Below are 19,201 nucleotides of genomic sequence, written 5' to 3'. Positions count from 1 at the left end.
TTTATGGGTGGCCTAGCCTTAATCACTTTTCCCTAAAACAGTAAAAAATGGTAAATCATTGTGTCCTGACTCCCAGCTCATTCTAGTCTTAGTTTCTAGTGGAATGTAGTTTCATGAAATTGTAATGTGTTGCAAAAGCACATTACTTCCAAGTGAGTAATAACAATGCAGTTCCTACTCTGTGGGGAAGGTGAAAAGAAAACTTGTGTATTTTGAATATTTGCATGCTTATGCAGCCTGATTGTCTTGCCATGCATCTTGATGTTCTAATAATTTATCATACAGATATGCCCATATTTATCATACAGATATGCTGCCTAGAGGAAAACACATGAAAACCAAGGATTTTATTATCTAATAACAAAAAAAAAAATTAATGCTAAGTTCTCTTAATAGTCTTAACAATGAACTAGGAATTGCATAGGAAAGATGTTAATGTGTATATACCAGTAACCAAATGATACAATACAGGGTTGTCCTGATAGGTAGTACACAAGCAAAATATAAACTTCACAGGAGTCTTTGAATTAATTGCTTTTGTTTGGGGATGTGGAGAAGGGAAGTTGAATACTGTGTAATTTCCTTTCAGTAATATTTCTTTTAATTGGCAAAATGGGCTTTAAAGGTGCAATTTCTGCTTTAAAAGTAGATTGTACATTATGTGTACCTAAAGTGTATACTGATTATACACTAGTTGTACCAGGTTGTACATTATTTGTGTTTCAAAGTGATTGTATGGACAGTACTTTTTTCCAGCCTACTGGTATATAGGTATACAATATCTTGCATTTAAATTATTGTCCGAAACAGCCTTTGTTTAGTTATAATACTAAAAAATTGGAATTGTGATTCTATGAAATATGAAGTTTGTGGTCTTACAACTTAAATCCAAAGCTTTAAGAAGACTCTTAGTACTGTTTATCACACTTCACCAGCATACTGGGCAACAGAAATCTAGATGAAATCTACTAGATCTCTGGTAGAATATATTCTTACAGATACCTCTTACAGATATTGATGCATTTAATCTGGAAGCAGCTGAAATTACTCCATTGTTTTGACTGGTCTTGTTTATGACAGGCCTACGAAATTAACAAAACATTATGAATAGTAAAAGCAATTTAAGTTTTGAGTGGTATGTTGATGGAAACCCAAATTTTGGCAATACTGTTGTTGAACCATATGTGGCTGTATTTTTTCCCCGTCTGTGGAGGAGCTCATGGAGCTGGGAGGTCCATCACACTCTGTAATGCACCTACATTCCTTGGTGTATCCCTTAGAGCTGCAGTGGTGCCTTTTGGTTCCTGTCACTTAACCTCAGAGGTTTGACTGCTTTTCTTTCTTTGGCTCAAGTAAGGCTGCATTTAAACTGACAAAGGAAGGGAATGGTCCATGGGGTGGGACCCCCTCTGTGAACACTCACCTAAGGGCTTCTGAAGGCCTAGCATCCCTGACTGGCTATGTCACACTTAGCAAGAAATTTATGTATAGTAAGGAGCTTCAGCAATACATGATTTCTCTGCAGAAGTGAAAGGAAATACTTTGGGAATCCCTTTGTTAACTTAGGTGTGTGTGTGTCATTAAAATGCTGTGAAATTCAGCATTCTACTAAGTGTTTTTTTGCTTTATTTTGCACAGCTTGAGCTGATAGAAAGCTTGGAGTTAGTCAAGGTATGGAAATAAAGGAATTTTGTAGGAAGTTGTAATTCATTGTATTCTGTCAGAAAATGCACAAGTGCCTGCCTTGAGCATGTCACTTGGTTTTTCTGTTACATATCCTGCCTTTGGAAGAAGAGTGGTTGAGTTTATAACAAACCTTTCTTCTAGAGCTTCAGTCCATTGTCTTTCACTGTCCTCATGAAGGAATCTGGTTACCTGCCATCTCATGAGAAGGAACCAAGAGATTATAGAAGAATCCAGAGGTCCTTTTGCTGTAGAAGAGTACCTAAAAGGAACATATTCCCTGGTCTACTGTACACTTTGCATTCAGGATAAAGTATAGTATTAAAGCAAGAACATTTCTGTGGAAAAGTAATTATTCATGTGTCATTTTTTTCAAAATTAAGAGGCTGGTAATTTTGACAGATTCTTTGGTTTTTACCACATTGTGCCCATAGTGAACTTGCTAACCAAAAGACGTGCTAAAATTGATAATGTCTCAGAACTTTTCATTTCAAAAGTACCAATTTTGTCAGTGTTTTTTTTATCCATTTTCCTGTAGCTTTTTAGAACATTGATTTCCTTTTAGGTTTTAAAACTTCCTTTTTGCAAATACTTTCTCTTGTGGAAAAGAATTTTTAAATATTGATTTAAGTGGGGTTGCATTTCAACTGTCCCAGCTCAAAACTGTCCTGATCTGAATTAATCCAAAGTGAGTACTGTCTAATTTGAAGTAGATGTAATTTGGATTATAAGGTAGGATTTTGGGGTTAACATTTTCATGAAGGTGGCAAAGATTTTTGTTCTAATATACACCTATTTTCTTTCACATATGCACTGCAATTTTTAGAGTTCTGTATAAATATTTCTTGTATTAGCACTTGCTTAACTGTTAGACTCTATCTGTTCTAGTGTTTTGGCTTGATGCTGCAATATTGCATTGATCAGGGTGATCAGATAATTTGCAAACTACTCATTCATTCACTCTGGTCCCAGCCTCTCAGTTTGCAGGGAATAGTTCTTGGTTATTTCATATTCTGGTTTTTGTTAGTTTAATATGATTAAAGAGCTGTAAGTTAGCGGTCTCATATTAATACTAGTATTTCTAAATAGTGGAAAAATTATAGTCTATTACAATGACAAATTTTTAAAATTCAAAATTTATATCTAACATCAATTAATAAAACCATAAGGATTTCCTTTTCTTTTGTTTTGTTTTAAACTTATGAGACACAAACTTGAATCCAGGAGGAGGTAAGGGAAAAAGAATTTAATTTCTCAATTATTTGCAATTAATGCATTTTTTGAGACTTGTAATTGCCCATGGGCTTCAAGTGACTGAAGAAAAAGGAGCTAATCCTTGTATAATTCTAAATATATATTTATGTATTATTTTATATATAAATATATATTTATAAATATATATTAATAAAATATATAAAAATATATATTCTGAACAGCTGCTTGCAAAAGGTATTAATGTCTGTCTCTCAAATTAAACGCTCTGTCCTTGCATAAATTGCTACAGAAACAAGATCAAGACATCCAATACATTTGTAAGTAATTTGAAATGTGTTTGAAACAGTAAGCCTAAGCAGTTTGATGTCAGAGCCCAAAAATGGCCAAGAGCTGCCTCTAATATAGAATATTTAAACTGAGATAAAAAGTGTTGTTTGGGACGAGTGTGCATTGCAATGCTGCAATACACTGCACTTGCTTGCACTTGCTGCAATAAGAGCTCTGCTCCTGCATCCAAGTAAGCTGCAAGAATACAATTTGTTTGTATAACTGCAGCTCTACTAAGGACTTTTGCCACACTTGGTATGAGGCTAAGAGATGCTACTTTTTTGCTGCTTGTTCAGAAGTCTGCCTAGAAACAAGGGCATAGTGCTGAAGTGAGAAGGTGCTGTGCAGAAATGGTAATTGTGCAATTATTGGTCAGAGGTGTGTGTGTGGAAAACAAACATCAATCTTGGCTTCACTTTGTGAGAAGCTTGCCGTATTCCAGTTCTTTTAAGCTGACTTTGGATTTCACAACATCACAGGTACATACCCAGCTGCAGGCAGGGACTCCTAGGCACATTTACCAGCATGCAAACTCCTAGAGAATCTTGGCAACGAAGGAGATAAATTGCATAAAGCACAAGAACAACCTAAGGGGAGTACCACTGGGATTACTGGTTTGTAAATCACAGAGATTTACGAGATAGGTGAGGCAGGGAATGTGAGGCTGAATCTGTAGCCAGAGCACTCGGTGGTGGTTAAATGATCCTTCTGTCCCCAGTGTGCTGCAGGCTTGGTACCTCACAATCCAAAACTACATCTTGTGGCTGAAGGAGCCTCTTCAAAAATGCCAAACAAAAGGAATCTTCTATTCCTTGGCCACACACCCACTCTGGGCTAACAAAAGCTTTGCACTCAGGTGGAAGGATAAAGATTCCAGTCCTTGTTCAGCAAGTGTAAAATCAGTGTGGAATCTGAATGTGTTACCTAAAAACTGAATATAAAATAAATCTAGAACCAAAGGCATGGTTTGATCTAAAACCAGCCTGATGTTACAATCATACAGATTTTTTTCCCCCTCTGTCTGTGTACAGAAAGGTGACACCAATTAATAGTAGCCTACTTACAACATCAGAGTAATTACAAAATTGAATATCCTGGATTTATTGAACAGTAACTGTTTACCCAATTTTTTAATTTCTCAGTACTTAATTTATGAAGACTCCTAGTATGCATGCTAGTTTTAATTTGGTGACATTTTATAATTATTCATAGTAATGTAAAAACATAAACTCTGCTAACAGTTGGACAATGCTAAAACTCATCGTCCTAACACAGCCAAACCAAGAGCAGCTTCTGCAAATGAAACATGTATTTAAAACTTTTCACTTTATTAACAATAAATTAATCTGTGGCATCACCAATCAACAAAACACTAAAGATATAGTGAGCAGATTGTCTATGTAATAATCAGAAAGGCAACATTATCACTACCTTCATAAAAACTGGAGAAATGTCAATGAACTTATATACATGTACCATTTGCAACCATATGAACACTAAGCAGAAGAAATGTATTTCCAACGTTCTCCAATTTTTCTGTTAAGTAAGGCAATAATAAAAAGCACAGCATCACAATTAACTACAACTCTAGGTACTGAGCCCTGATATAATGCAGTGCTCAGAGGAATGTGCAAAATAAACACCTGGATTTGCACTTTGATTCTTTGTTGTGTAAAATTAAAAAACAAACAACACAAAGTCACAACTCTTCTTGGTTCCATTGTCCAGAAAAACAAAAGCAAAGCTGGGAGAATCCAGATTGACAAAGATGTTCTCTCTCAGCCCGTAGTACCATTTGGAATATCTTGAGCATCTGCTAAATGTAGTTTTTGGCTGGAGCAGATCATTAAGGAATAACACTTTCACATACAGATAAGGCATAAACAAGACAGCAGTGTTATATGAAACTCTGCTTACTCTCAGATATGCACAATCCAGACAAACTGTTCTGGTGAGTCCTATGCTAGTTCCCCACCAGTAGGTTCATATTCAATGAGACCTGAGCATTACATACCTCCAGCATTAGCCTGTGGATGAAGGGTGATGGCAGATTATTTTTATCACTATTACATATTATTATCACATTCCACTTGTCCTCTTTATGAAGTCTGCTTTAAACAGCTTTCCACAGATATGCAGGGAATGTAGATACCAGTGCAGGATCTTAAGCCTAAAAAACTAGAGCCTCACCTCCTCAATGCATACAAAGTGTGTAACAACAGAAATAACCAGACTGCAGAGTAAACTGAGTGCTACACTCCTCCACTGTCATCCTGGCTTATCAAAAGCACAGTGTAAAAGACAAGCTGAGACATTGAGCTTTATCTTCTCTGTGGGCTAAGAGCACACATTTGTTCAGTTACCTAAGCTCTGCTGAAGTATCTGACCCTAGAAATAAAAATTAGGTCAGTTCACTCTCCACAGTCAATGATAAATGACACCATACATGTTTCTAGAAAAGGCAATAGAATTCACCTACCAGTGGAACAGATGCCTCTGAATATTGTTGAAGGAATATTACTATGCATGTTTGTTCCAGAATATCTCAATAACACCCATGTAGAAAGACCCTGCTGCTGATGGGCTTTGCTACTGACAACACATTATGGTATACAAGTGGTACATCATAGCTAAATATATCACCACATGAAAAAAACAACCTATAATTAGATGTGTTAAGATACGGTCACTTATGTATCAGGAGAACCTAAAAATCAATGCTGTATTATAGCACTAATTTAAAAGCATAGCATCACAATTAACTACAACTCTAGGTACTGAGTCCTGACATAATGCAGTGCTCAAAGGAATATGCAAAATAAACACCTGGATTTGCACTTCGATTCTTCGTTGTGTCAAATTAAAAAACAAACTACACAAAGGCATTTCTGAAGCAATCTTGATGCTTGTCAAGACATCAGTTACTAAGGAAACACACTGCAATTTGACTACAGTTCATAATGCAAAATAAACATTTTAGGGAAAGGATACATAGATGAATTTAGTTCTTCTAGCTGCAATATAAATGTAGAAATTATGAGAAATGGCACTTCTGTTAGTCAAAGAAATGCAATAATTATGCTGATATGCTGAAATAAATACATTAAAACAATGAAGGAAATAATTAATAGTTTGGGCTGAAATGTACGATTACAAATATCAAATCTACACTGAATTCTATACAATGAGCTAAGTTCCAAATTAAGTTTAAATCTGCTGATCGAAAGAAATTTTACCAGTTCTGGTTTTTATGGAAATACACTAGACAAAGTGTAGAATATACAGATCTGTATTCCTTGTTATGTGTCATTTTCCCTAGATGTAGGAGGATGGACCGCAGGGAAAGTGGTCGTAGTTCCCTTGTACATGGGCTGTCCCTAAGCAGGTTGACATGCTCAGGCAGCTTGCAGCCAACCTGCTCCCCTCCCCAAAGCAACCAGCACCTCTAACAAATGAAAACAACTCCTGTGTTTTCTCAAAACCAAGAGGAGGACAGGGCACATCTTGGTTCATTGAAGAGCTGCATTCTCCTCAGCTGTACGTCACTGCACACACAGGAGTGGTGTTTTCCTGAACCAAGCTTTGCTGTGGGCTAAGTTCCATGATTTCTGTCTTCCCAGTACTTACATCTGACAGTAGTCTATCCAGGTTGGAATCACTGGCTAGTTTTCTTTTATCTTCAGGGAGTTCTTCCATCTCCCCATAGAGCTCCAGATTGAGGCGAGCAAGTTTCTCCTGCATACTCCGCACGTGCTCCATCTGCTCTATGGAACATTCATTTCCTAAAAGGACAAACAAAAGCTTTATATAAAGAAATTCAAGAGAGAAAATTAAGATATGAAGATGCAGCTTTTTACATCAGAGAATTTAAACATCAAATTTAAACATCAAAGAACATTTGCTTTCTCGATGATTTCTCACTGTTTCCCTATCGAAGTTTCTGTCATCCCATCTGATGTTGTGCTGAATTTACAATGGCTATCCAATGTCCTAAGAGATTTTTAGAATGCAAGTGATTTTTCTATACTCCTGAATTTTTCTCTGATTCAGAAAGGCCCTGGTTTTTAACTTAAAACACAATCACAATAAACCTTCTTTCCAATTCCGATTTATCTGAGGGTTGCTTTTTTTTGGAATAGACGGTTTATGTATTATAAACGTCTCAGGTTCTTTTGTAAAATCTGTGTGGAATTGACACGCTGACCTAACAATAAACTTGCAGAAGTGCACATGCATTTTTCTACTTAGTACAGAGAAGAAAGAAAGCAAAAATGTGTAATGTTTCTTCTAAAACCTCCATCAGCTCTGAGGCTGTAAAAATACTAAGAAGCTAAGACAGAAGACTAACCTGGGTAAAATGCAGCTTGCATTGAATTTCATAAAAGTTGTTACCAATAGTCTTAAATGTTCATATGCAACAAAACTGGGTGCTAAATACAGTTACTTCTTCCTACACTATCAAAAATAAGTGGTTTTAAACTTGGTATCTTAAGGAAAGGTGCTTCTGTGCTGGAAGGAATAATGAAATGGCATATGAATAATCTCGCAACACAGACAACCTTACAATGGGACTGTAATTTAAAAATGCAGTAAGGTGTATTAATTATATTAATTTCATGTGGCAGACTCCAACTGACAGCTAGCAATCTATGCATGCAGCACACTTGTTTGCAAATGTTACCACTGTACAGCTATAAAAAACAACTATTGTACACACACAGTTCCTGCACTTACCAAATGCTTGAAGTTTGCCAGAGTGGAAGTCATTCAAGAGACTCAGAAGACCCCTTTCCATTTCCTGGACATCTGATACATCTGTGAGAAAAGAATGCTGGATTGGTGCTGCCTGTGCCCCTTTAGCTTCACCTCCTGGAGGTTTGGCTTTCTCTTTGATTATGCTAAAAAAATAAATAATGGAACAAAAATATAATTTCCTGCTTTCAGCTTCACTGTAAATTTGAAATGTAAGGAAGTGCACATCTGAGCTTTGAAAATTAAATGGGAAATATATACAGAAAATTTCAGTCACTGTTTTTAAGACAAACACTTAGCAGCTTTTCTTAAAAATAACATCACCATCTCAACATTTTGAATACTGCAAAATGAAGGGTTCCAACAATCTACTTTCCTGCTCATAATAGGAGCCATCAATGGACCACACATCTGTGATGGCCATCAAAGTAATCTGAAGTGGGCCAACATTACCCAGCAGTGACACATAGGGCATTATCACAGAAAAGACCTCTAAGATCATCAAATCCAACCATTAACCCAGCACAGCCATGTTCACCACTAACCCACGTCCCCAGGTGCCACACTCATATTTTTTTAACATTTCCAGGGATGGTGATTCCACCACTTCCCCAGGCAGATATTATCTACATAAAATCACCCAAAATGCATTTGCAAGCCAGAAAGAAACCCCCACAAAAATCATCCTCTCCTCTTGTCACAAACATCTATAGACTGCAACCCATGGGGAAAACAGCTGGTTATAAGCTATGGAAGGTGACTTTGCCTCCACATAAATTTTCATAGGGTTCTTTCTTTCAACCCAGAGATAACATCCCGATTTTGTAAATCTCACCATCAAAACCACTCTCCCACTACTCCAGTGTACCAAATTAAACTAGTCCATGCCCAAACATCAAATTGCTAAAAATTCTCTACACTCCTTCCTGCAAGAAAACCATCAAAATCCCTGGAGCCCATACACTTCTCTCTTGACATAGCATTTATTCAGAGCACCATGTGCCCGTAGAAGCTACATGTATGAAAATTAATAACCATTATAAATCCCCATGAACATATGGCCAATACAGAAACTAAACACATAGGACCAGTGAGAAGCAGCATGTTCCATCTCTGACCCAGAGACAGACAGGCTGCATCCCAATGCAGTTTAGGTAGGAGCCTGTTCTGCAGCCTTATGATGAATCTGTTTGGAACTCGATCCAGTGAAAAAAATCTCAGCCTAAAATTTTTAATTTAGAATACTGTGGGCTATTTTTTTAAAATCACAGACTTAAAATTAAGAGGCTTTATTTAATTAATGAAGATAATGGGGTTTAAAGCATAGTAAGCCCTACCCTTCCTATGCTCTGCAAGTCATAAATTCTCTCTTTCTTAATAATTCTTTGTCCAGTCCAAAAGCTTCTGTAGTCTATGAACATCATATAGACTATATGCAATAAAAATAAACACCAGTCCAACAATCATCATATCCAGTTCAACTCAGAGTAGACATCTCAATTTAGGTTCTGCTTCAATTCCAGACTTAATGGTTTGCACAACAGACAGGTCATTCTTTTTTCCCACCCAATTCTGATGTTTAGTAAAATATTCTATTAGTCTTAGGAAACTTCCTTCATTGGATTCTTGCAGATGAAGTGAAAATTAATTAAATACTTTTACTCCATTATGACAACAGTAGCTCATCCTCACTTTTATTATGTCAATTACCTCTCCTGCTTAGAAAGTTCAAACAATTGTCTGTATTAGCACTGCTTGGTAAATTTAACAATTGTGCAAGAATGGCCAGAACTTAAAGCAAAAAGGACATTTTTTTCTCCAGACAGTCTTGTGGACTGCAAGAAATTAATTTCTAGTAAGTCCTAAGAGAATATTGAGACTTGAATAGACTGTTCAGTCAACTGCAGAAGCCACCAATTTATAGCACATTAGTATTTACTAATATTTCCCTCTAAGTATTAACACAGTTTTCCTGAAAAATAATGTATAGACTTTACATTGAAGAAATTCATTATTCATCAGGCCAATACTGCAGCCTTCAAACAGACTCTGTGCTGATGCTGACAGTTCTGTATTTAATCTTGCACTAAAACTCAGAGGTCAGTAAAGTCTGCTGCCCCTCTCCAGCTAACATTTCACTTCAAAATCCCTCTTCATTTATTTATCTACTGCGTCTGCCACAGCCAAGAAACACATTTTTTAACATGGAGGTAAATTAATGTTCTCAGACTGAAACAGACATATCATCAACAAAACACAAACTATTCTGATGTGAACTGAATTCTGAGCTGAATGTCTCTCTTTACGCAAGACGCTGCCCCAACTGAGAGGTCTCCAATCACCAAACACCTGGAAATTCCAGTTCCAGCTCATCCTGTTCAATTGCTATCCTTCATTTCCTGCTATACTTGTCAGTTCCAACCTTGCAGTCATGTAATACTTCATTTGTTGCTCAGAGCTGTACAACTGGGGCTCTACTATCTCCCATACGATGCCCAAATTTGATCATCCAACTCGTGTCTTTCACCAGTCACATCAGGCTTCAGCTAAATTGTTGTCAGTATGAGTCTACAGCATTGTGTAACATTTCATTAAACTTACAAGAAGAGTGTAAAACACCTTCCTTTGCTGTAAAATAACCATTATATTGCAGTAAACACAAATCATGTTGCTGAAAGACACACCATTAAAACTTTTCACAAGTCTGAAACTTCTGTCACAGCCAGATTAAACAACCTTTAGACTGTCTTAGCATTGCCAAGTTTCTAGGTCTCAATCCCTCTAAGTCTGCAAATGCCCCGAGCTTACCGTTTTAACTTTGGTTTTTGTACTGCAGGCTGTGGGGCAGGGTTGGAAAAGGCTGTACTTTTACTGACTGGCACTGAGCTTTTCTTGGAGTTAGCAACCTGAGCAGAGTGACTGGAAGATGATTTGGGGCTCCTCCTCTTGATTTTCCTTTCTTCCATTTCTTCCAATTTACTGCATCTAGACTAATGTCTTGTCCTTCACAAGGAAGAAAGTGATAAACATCCATTAAAACTGGCATTCACAACAAAAGCAAGTGTAAAGACATCTCGTGGAAATGAAACTTGTCGTTCCTTCAGAGATGAGCAAGCACTCATTTCTGAGAAAAAGTGAATCCAGTTTTTAGGAGAAGCTGCCGGGCCTGCTTGATCAGCGAAAAGGGCAGGTACTAAAACCTCCATCAGCCAACAGATACCTCCAAATTATAGGTAGGCAAAACACAAGTGCTATGGCCCGGGGATGTTGTGACCATCCGCGCCAAAGAACCTCAGAACCTCCTCTGCTGTGGGGAAACTCAGCCGATGCCGAGCTGTTGTTACCGCTGTGCCACACTTGTTATTACTATTACAGCTCTTGGTGTTACACTCTTGTTGTTTCTGCCGTGGCACAGCTACGCGGGGGCCCTGCCCAGCTCGGCACACACAGCCCACCCTGTGTGCGGTTACCGGCGCTCACTCGCCCCCTCCTCGCCAGGGAAACGCCTCTGACACCCGTCACACCCCGGAGCCGGCCAAGGGCGCGGGCGCGGCGACACGACGCACCGGCCGCCACCTGCCGGGATGAGGAGACCCCTGGGGCAGCACGGGCAGAGCGGAGGCTCGGGGCTGTGGCCCGGGAGCAGAGGGAACAGAACGGAGCCTCCCTGCGCGACCCCTGCCCCAACCCGCAGGCCCCGCCCCCTACCTGGGGAGCCCCGCCCCCGGAGCGCGCGCGGACCCCCGCGGAAGCGGCCGGCTCGTCCCGGCGAGCGGGTCACGTGACGGCGGCGCGGCCCGGTTGCGCCGCGAGGTGCATTGTGGGAGTCCCGCCCCAAGCCACCACCTCCGCCGCGGGCGGACTACAGCTCCCAGAACCCCCCGCGGCGGGGGCGGGGCTGTGTAGTGAGCCGTGCCGGCGTGGGGTGGCCGTCACGGCCGAGGGTTGCGCCCGAATTATCTGATCCAAGTACTCACGTGATAAAACACACGGGGAAAACTACCGCACTACCGATCTGCTCCTTTTCCCAGCTGATGCCGTGCGGTAGCGCTCTGCATTCTCCTCTGCTCACTCCATCTCCTGCCCATAATTACACTCCAGCCACAATCAGCTCGATACAGAAAAGGCCTCATCTACTTCTGCTTTTTAGGACTTCACTGAGCACCGGGCACCTCAATTAATGTTTTACACTGTATGGAAAATCACAGGGTCATTAGGGTTGGAAGAAACTTCTGGAGATCATCCAGTCCCACCGCCCTGCAGGGTCACCTGGAGCAGGTGGCACAGGAACACGTCCAGGTGGGGTTTGATGTCTCCATAGAGATTCCACGGCCTCCCTGGGCAGCCTCTTCCAGTGCTCTGCCGTCCTCAGTGTAAGGAGGCTCTGCCTCGTGTGAAGGTGAAACTTCTCGTTTGACTCAGGGACCTGACTCATTTGTAGCCTTTGTGACTTGTGTTTATTAGCAAAAGTTTAGAGCCAGTTGAGCTGTGCTTATAAAGGTGGGTAACTGAGCCCGCTGGGAAATTATCCTCAGATGTTGCAAGGCATCGCCATCTCCAGATAGGTCAGCAATAGGAATTCTCTCTAAGAGGACATGCTGGAAGAATTCAGTGTATTCACATGGAGCTATATGGGCTAGGAATGCTGGAACAGCAAGTTCCAGACAAGAGGACATAGTACTAAGCTGAGCTAGGGCAAGTTTAGGTTGGACATTAGGAGGAATTTCTTTACAGGAAGGGGTGACTAGACATTGGAATGGGCTGCCCTGGAAGGCGGTGGAGTCACCGTCCCTGGAGGCTGTTAAGGCGAGACTGGACAGGGCACTGAGTGCCACGGTCCAGTTGACAAGGCGGTGTTCGGTCACAGGTTGAAGTCGATGAGCTCAGAGGTGTTTCCCAACCTAATCGTCCCTGTGATCCCGCAGCCCTGGAGGGTGAAGGCTGGGAGGAGAGCGGAGCGGTCGGCAGAGGGGCCGGGCCCGGGGCGCTCACTCGGGGCCGTGTCGGTGCCACCCGCGGTGACACGGGCGGGACGGCCCCGGCAGTGCCGGTGCCCGCCCGCAGGGGGCAGCGCCTCCCCGCGCTCCGGCCGCTCCTCTCCCGCCTCCGGCTCTCCCTGCCCCGGCGCCGCGCGTCGGGAACGGGTCTCACGCACACGGAGGACCCATCCTCATCCCCGCGGCAGATGTGCCCCGAACGGCTATCGTCCCAGCTAAACGAGGAACCCTGCTGCCACGCGGAGTTGGATGCAGCTCTCAGTGTCATTTCCGACCTGGATTTCAGTCCTGAGTCGTTGGCTTGCAGGAACTTAATTTTCAAGGCAGGCAAGTATAATTAGCAGGGTGTGCCTACCTAGCCTGAGTAATTAACGAGTTCAGCCCCACCAAGGCTATTTCCTGGCGCTGTCGCTATTGCATTTCTGGTCATCACATCTCACCCCAGTGCCCCCTGCCAATCATGGCTTTGTGGACTTGAATGATCGGCACACCTTTCCTATCCATGGCTGGTAGCCTGAGCTGTTTTCCAGATTCTCCAGTCGTACTCTGATACTGAACCTTCTTATGGACCTTGAATGAGACTTGAGACGCTATTAAATAGCAGTGTGTCGTTGTGACTTAGATGGGATATTACAGTTGTGAGACTCAGTGGCCACTTTGACACCCAAAAGGGGAGATTATCTGTCAAACGGAAATTGCATTTGAAGTGATTCTCCGGTGAATGACAGGGACCAAATGTCCACTGAAGGTGTACCTACAGTCAAAGCAATTCCTCGCAGCGGGAAGCAGTTTGGGTCTGAGGAACTGGATCAATTCTGATACATTATGGCCAGTGCTGTTGCAAGAGGTGATAGACCAGAGATACACTGACAGCTCTCTTGTGGGAATAAACGGCCTAGGGGTGTTTGCATGTAAGCAACTGAGAAGAAAGGAATTAATCTCTGTAACGCTGGAGATTACACAAAAAGGCAGTGGTATAAGACTTAAGGGACAGGTAGAGAAGCTGAAACAGTTGATTCTGAAATACAGAGGGCTTCTGATATCTGGTTTGGCATGCGTTACAGGGAAACAAGAGCTAGCAAAGTCACGTAGGCTGCGAGCCAGACACACATTCTCAGTCACAGGGCTGCCCAAGTAGAATCCTCATTTGCACACATACGTATATGTCTATGCATAAATATATAGGAGGCTACAAACAGCGGACAAATTGAGACTTACAGGCAGAGTTCTGCAGGCATTTGGGAAATTTGTATGAGATAAATACTGTTTCTGCATGGTAGCTTTGGAAATGTTTGTATTCATTCAGCTCATTTCACACGTGCTATATGAGTAAGTAAATGTACCCGCCTTGCAGTTGGTATTTAGAGGTGTGGTTTGTTTTTCCCCGTGTGATTAAAGGTGTTCTGTTTGACACTTTGGATGGAAGGTGACTGAGTGTCCATTGTTTCTACCAAAGCAGTTGAAATAGAATGACTGATGGTCTGTTCTTAAATAAAGGAGACATTTTTTCCCCACTAAGCAATTTTAAAATAAAATTACTTTCATATTCAGGGAGCAGTTGGATTCCACAGTTAACCCTGCTCCAGTTTAGTGCCTCAGTAGGAGGGATCAAATACTACAGAAAAGACAATCAATTTTAGTATGCAGGTAATATTTTGCTCCAAGTGAATTTCTTATCCCTCCACACTACACCACATTAGAATTATTATTAAGGTGCCTCTGTTATTTTTATATCTGATTTAGCAGAGCCTATAGGGGCAGATAATTGGAAAACATCAGACTTTATGTTTTCATAGAGAAAGGAATTTTATAGGGAATAATTAATTTCTTTTAAAAGATAATAGTAAGAGCAAAGAATCAAAGGTAGTGTGGTCTTGATTTGATACTAGAAATCCTATTGCAGATAACACTGTTGCCTATAATCAAATAAAGTTTGAGGGAGAAGAAAGGCATGTTTTGGACTATCTCTATCTGAGCTTTTGCATAATTTTGTATTGTGATAATGATTCATGGTCCAGAAAAGGCTTTTTTCTTCCTTTAAAAGGCTTTTTCTGACAACTCCACCATGCATTACAGTGGTAGCATTTGTATGTGCTTGTTGACTGAAATGCTCCAAGGATAACAGTGTTTTTAATGACAACAATGTTATTGTTAAAGCAGCAAATTAAAACGTTAATTGAATCTGATTTTATTTACATGTATATCTCCTTACAAACTAGAGGCCCACCTTTGAAGATGCTTTGAAGAAGAACTTCAAAGAAGTTAAGTCTGTACTTTGTATTGAGATATGCATGCAAATAAAATCAGATTCTTCTTTCTGAAAACCCTGTTCAGTTAACATGAGATCTCAAGTCAGTTCCAAAGACTTCCAAGACAGTGATGAAAGCTTCATGTTCTTTAGGTTCTATAATTAATTTCAGATGTATTTCACAGTTCAGCACCTTGTACTTGTGGAATCATGACATTGCTGTAGCATCACCTTCCGAAAAAGAGCGTGGTCTGGGACCTGTCTGCCCATAGGAAGGAAAGTAGTTATTGCTGGTTTATGAGGAGCAGCAGGGTGTGTATAACAAGGTGTGTATGTATCTATCAGCCAGATAAATGTGCAGAACAAAGCAGTAAAGTTGATATTATACATATAATTAATTACCATCAGATTAATATGGATGTAGAATTGAGTGGGTTAGACACATGTATTCTTTACAGATTGAAGACTGACATGTCCTCGAGAAATGTGACTGAAAATGTGTCAACATGTATACTTACATTGTATCTATCTCTCTCTCTCCCCACACTATCATTATGCTAAGTGAAAGAATATGATCATATATAAGTATTTAGATTTATGTGTTATTGCTGATCAGTTTCCACATCTCTAACATGAATAGTCCATTGAAATCAGTGCTGTTACACAAGAACAAGCAGTTTAAAACCTCCACCAGTACTGTGTGCTTATAAAGTGTTCTGATTGCAAAAAATCAGCTCTTAATTAGCTACCAAGACAATAAACACATGACCTGCTTGAGAAGTGAACAAATCTTTTGCCTGAATGTGGATGAAGAATAAACCACCTCCTTGGGCCAGCAGTATGGTGTTTCAGGCACCCAGGACATAGTGCCGAGGGAGGAAGGAGGGAGAACAGAAGGGACTTGCTGAATCTCTTGGAAAGCAGCAGTCACCCCAAAAACTGGCCCTCTAGGGCCCAAATGCCCCTGGACAGCCCCGACTGTCCCTCACTCCACTGCCCAGGAGTCCAGGAGCCCCACTTCAGCTCAGCCCAGCTACTTCAATTCCTGCCTAAGCTAAGCTAAGCATCTCCAGCTCTCTCTTCAGCTCCTGGATTGACACCCGGAAAATTATTTTTAAAGAATGTTATTAATACATCCACTAGTTAGTCTGGATTTCCCATTCACAGTGTCATGGAAGTAATAGTAGTTGGAAAGCATTTCTCAAGGTCAGAGCATCATGGGCTAACTCAGTTTGTAAGAGATGTCATGAGGTCCAAGTCAAAGTAGATCAACTGTGTGCCTAGACCAGATTCCCGGGTTTTATCCACTCTTGAAAAACTTTCAGGATGAAATCTGCACCAATGTTCTCTAGCACAGCCTCTTCCTCTGAGCAGGACTACTGCCACATCAGGTCAGCTGTGTCTTTGTCTGACCAGGGCTTGAAACCTTCAAGGATGGAGACTCTACAACCCCTGCAGAGAGTTTGTTCCAGTAGTGCATTACTGTCCTAGTGAAGTTTTTCCTTATGCAATGTTTAGTTGTTTAAAAACGTGCTAATATTTTGTATGTGTTCAGTAGATATAAAAGCTATTGTACAGTTACATTTACCTTCTTCTAAATATTTAAATATTTGTAATATGCATTAAGATCCCCAATGGAAAAGCACTTTAGAACTGTACTTTTGTTGTTTTAGCAATCCCCATCCTCCAGGTGGAAAAGGAAGAAGTCTATCGTTGACTCTGCTGCACAGCCAGTATTTCAGGTACAGTCCCAAACCTAATACAAATTTTCAGACTCTGTTAGGGATGTGAAACTAAGATTATCCATAAATGCAATGGTGGTTCCCTAGCGCATAATATGTTCTCCTTTAGAATTATTTCAAAATGGTTTCCATGGTTTTGGATGCTGGCAGGTTGTAAAAAGGGTAGGGTTTTCTAAAGGATAAGGATGATAGCTGATTTCCACCTCAAGGAACTGTCTTGCTTGGACAATGCTTGTTTACATGTTAAAATACATTATCATAAAATAATTCCATTTCACTAATTTTATCATAAAGAAACCTTTCTTACATGACTCAACCCATTGATAAACATGAGAAAAGGCTGGGGTATTGTGGCACCCCTCATGCATGCATGTTCAGTAGTTGACAACAATGAACTTCAGATGAGCTTTTAAAATAAATAAAAATAAATCTTCAGCAAATTCTTCCCTCTTGGGCAGCCTGATCAATTATTTTTGCAGGTACCCACTTGGCTACTCACTGTAAATGTAACAAAGTTTACAATCACTCTAAGATTAGCATCATGGTGTAAACAGAATTCTATGAAAATCAGCAAAACTGAACCCTTGTAAACCAAAATGGGGAGTAAATTCTAGAAACAAGACCAGATCAGAAAACACGTGACAAAAGCCACTTCTTCTCTACAGCTGGCCTTTTCTTAGTGCAAAGTATGGCTTCTGATGTATATTATAGAAATAATACATAGAAAGGATTGTGGATTTTATTTAAGCTAAAATTGGTACCACCTGTTCTTGGCAGGCACCTGCTCTTTTACCCTTTTAAATATTGAATAATGTTTATGATTAATTTAGTACAACAAGATAGAACATGCAGCTCATATCACAAGGAACCAGTAGGCATCCTTTGTTTTCTATAGCCTGTTTTTTAAGCTGTTCAGTAATTTATCACAAGAGGACCATAATGGAGTAAGACCTTGCAAGAAAAAAAACCTCAATAGGCTAAAGGTCACAATTGAAATAAAATACTTGCTTGGTTGTTTTCATAGTTTGGCTAAGTGCCTACAAAATTAGGTTTATTTTCTTCGCCAATGTTTACAATTCCTGCCAGTAAGGAGAAACTACTGTTCATATTGTCTCTATGAGATGCCACTGAACAGTATTACGAGTACAGAGTAACCCAGGAATGCCAGGAAAGGTTGAGTAAATAAAGTTTAACTTTTCCAAGCAATTTCAGCCTCACCTCCACTGTGCACAAACATAGGCTTCAGGACATAATCACCTGTACACACCTCTGAATGTCATGGGCAAGAGTCCCAATGGTGTGAGACTCTGTGCAAACTCACGGATCAAATAAACACAATTCCTGTGACACAAACCATAAACCAAATGGATACAACACAAAAGAGGACAAAGGATACAATTAGATAACCTGTATCTGCATGATCCACCGTGTCAAATGTTCTGTTGGCATCAAGGGCAATGATGAATTCATAGCATACAGGAAAGAATTTGTAGGTGATATTTTTTAATGGATCATTAGATTTAAAAGAAAACTGGTCAAACTTATGATTTTCTTTTTAAGCCCCACAATACAAAACTATCTCATATATGCTTCCTTTTTTTCGTTGTTGGTTTTTTTGGAGGGGGTTTTTTGGGTTCTTTTTCTTTCTGTAAGCTCCATATCCAAAATGGTAAGCCTCATTTGAAAGCTTCAGCTCAGGAAAATCCAATAATTTTTCGAAGTGAGATCTGTGAAGATTATGCCTGCAAGAACTGTGAAGGCAAGCAACTAAGTTTACTTTATTGAATGTGCTAAGAGTATGAAATACAGCTCTCATAGTTACAGTTATAGAAATAAACTTATATTCTAAAAATATAACTCAGATTATTATCTTAATATCAAAGTAGAACTGTGAGTCATTTGCAGTCTGCAATTTTTTCTGGTCAGATTTGTAGTTGGCCTCGAGTAATTTCTCTGTGTTGTTTGGAAAATTGAATTCCCTTCCCCCTCTATAGCTTGGTGGCTTAGTACAAATACAACTGCTTTGATGTTTTAAGAGCATCGAGTGACTATTTGTTTCCAATCTAGAAGATGTATTGCTGAGAAGTTCCACTGACTAAATATCTGTTCTCTGAAAACAGACATTGGAAAGCATGTTTGTAATTTCAGACTCTGTTTTGTTAGACATATACAAATGCAGAAATAAAACCAAACACAAATCCATTCCCTAAAGAGAATAAGTGTACACAGAAGTATCT

The 19,201-nt window shown here is 40.0% G+C and overlaps 1 protein-coding gene across 3 annotated transcripts; it reads right to left on the bottom strand.

Moving 5' to 3' along the window:
- Positions 1-4,302: 4,302 nt before the first annotated feature.
- Positions 4,303-11,809, bottom strand: CCDC28A (coiled-coil domain containing 28A). Of its 3 annotated transcripts, none has more exons than XM_014879049.2 (6): positions 11,686-11,809; positions 10,786-10,980; positions 7,960-8,123; positions 6,853-7,007; positions 6,217-6,239; positions 4,303-5,058 (listed from the first exon to the last, which is right to left on the bottom strand). In XM_014879049.2, the coding sequence occupies exons 2-6, from the start codon at positions 10,941-10,943 to the stop codon at positions 5,004-5,006; spliced, it is 555 nt and encodes a 184-aa protein (XP_014734535.1). In that variant the 5' UTR covers positions 10,944-10,980; positions 11,686-11,809; the 3' UTR covers positions 4,303-5,003. The 3 variants fall into 3 exon arrangements, with proteins under 3 accessions (XP_014734535.1, XP_088017782.1, XP_088017781.1); XM_088161656.1 differs by having other exon boundaries at positions 11,544-11,687; XM_088161655.1 differs by lacking the exon at positions 11,686-11,809 and adding an exon at positions 11,448-11,676.
- Between the last annotated feature and the right edge of the window lie 7,392 nt (positions 11,810-19,201).

The sequence above is a fragment of the Sturnus vulgaris genome, chromosome 3 (assembly GCF_052056855.1).
Source record: "Sturnus vulgaris isolate bStuVul1 chromosome 3, bStuVul1.hap1, whole genome shotgun sequence".
NCBI classification, from domain to species: Eukaryota; Metazoa; Chordata; class Aves; order Passeriformes; family Sturnidae; genus Sturnus; species Sturnus vulgaris.
Note: the sequence above shows the minus strand (reverse complement) of the source record. Positions and strands in the feature narration are given on the sequence as shown.

Bases quoted from the DNA above. Each gene is read 5' to 3' on its own strand.
- CCDC28A (XM_014879049.2), bottom strand. From the start codon at position 10,943: ATGGAAGAAAGGAAAATCAAGAGGAGGAGCCCCAAATCATCTTCCAGT. The intron at 8,124-10,785 runs GTAAGCTCGGGG...TTATTTTTTTAG, and splicing joins CAAAAACCAAAGTTAAAACG to CATAATCAAAGAGAAAGCCA. The intron at 7,008-7,959 runs GTAAGTGCAGGA...TTGTCCTTTTAG, and splicing joins TGGCAAACTTCAAGCATTTG to GAAATGAATGTTCCATAGAG.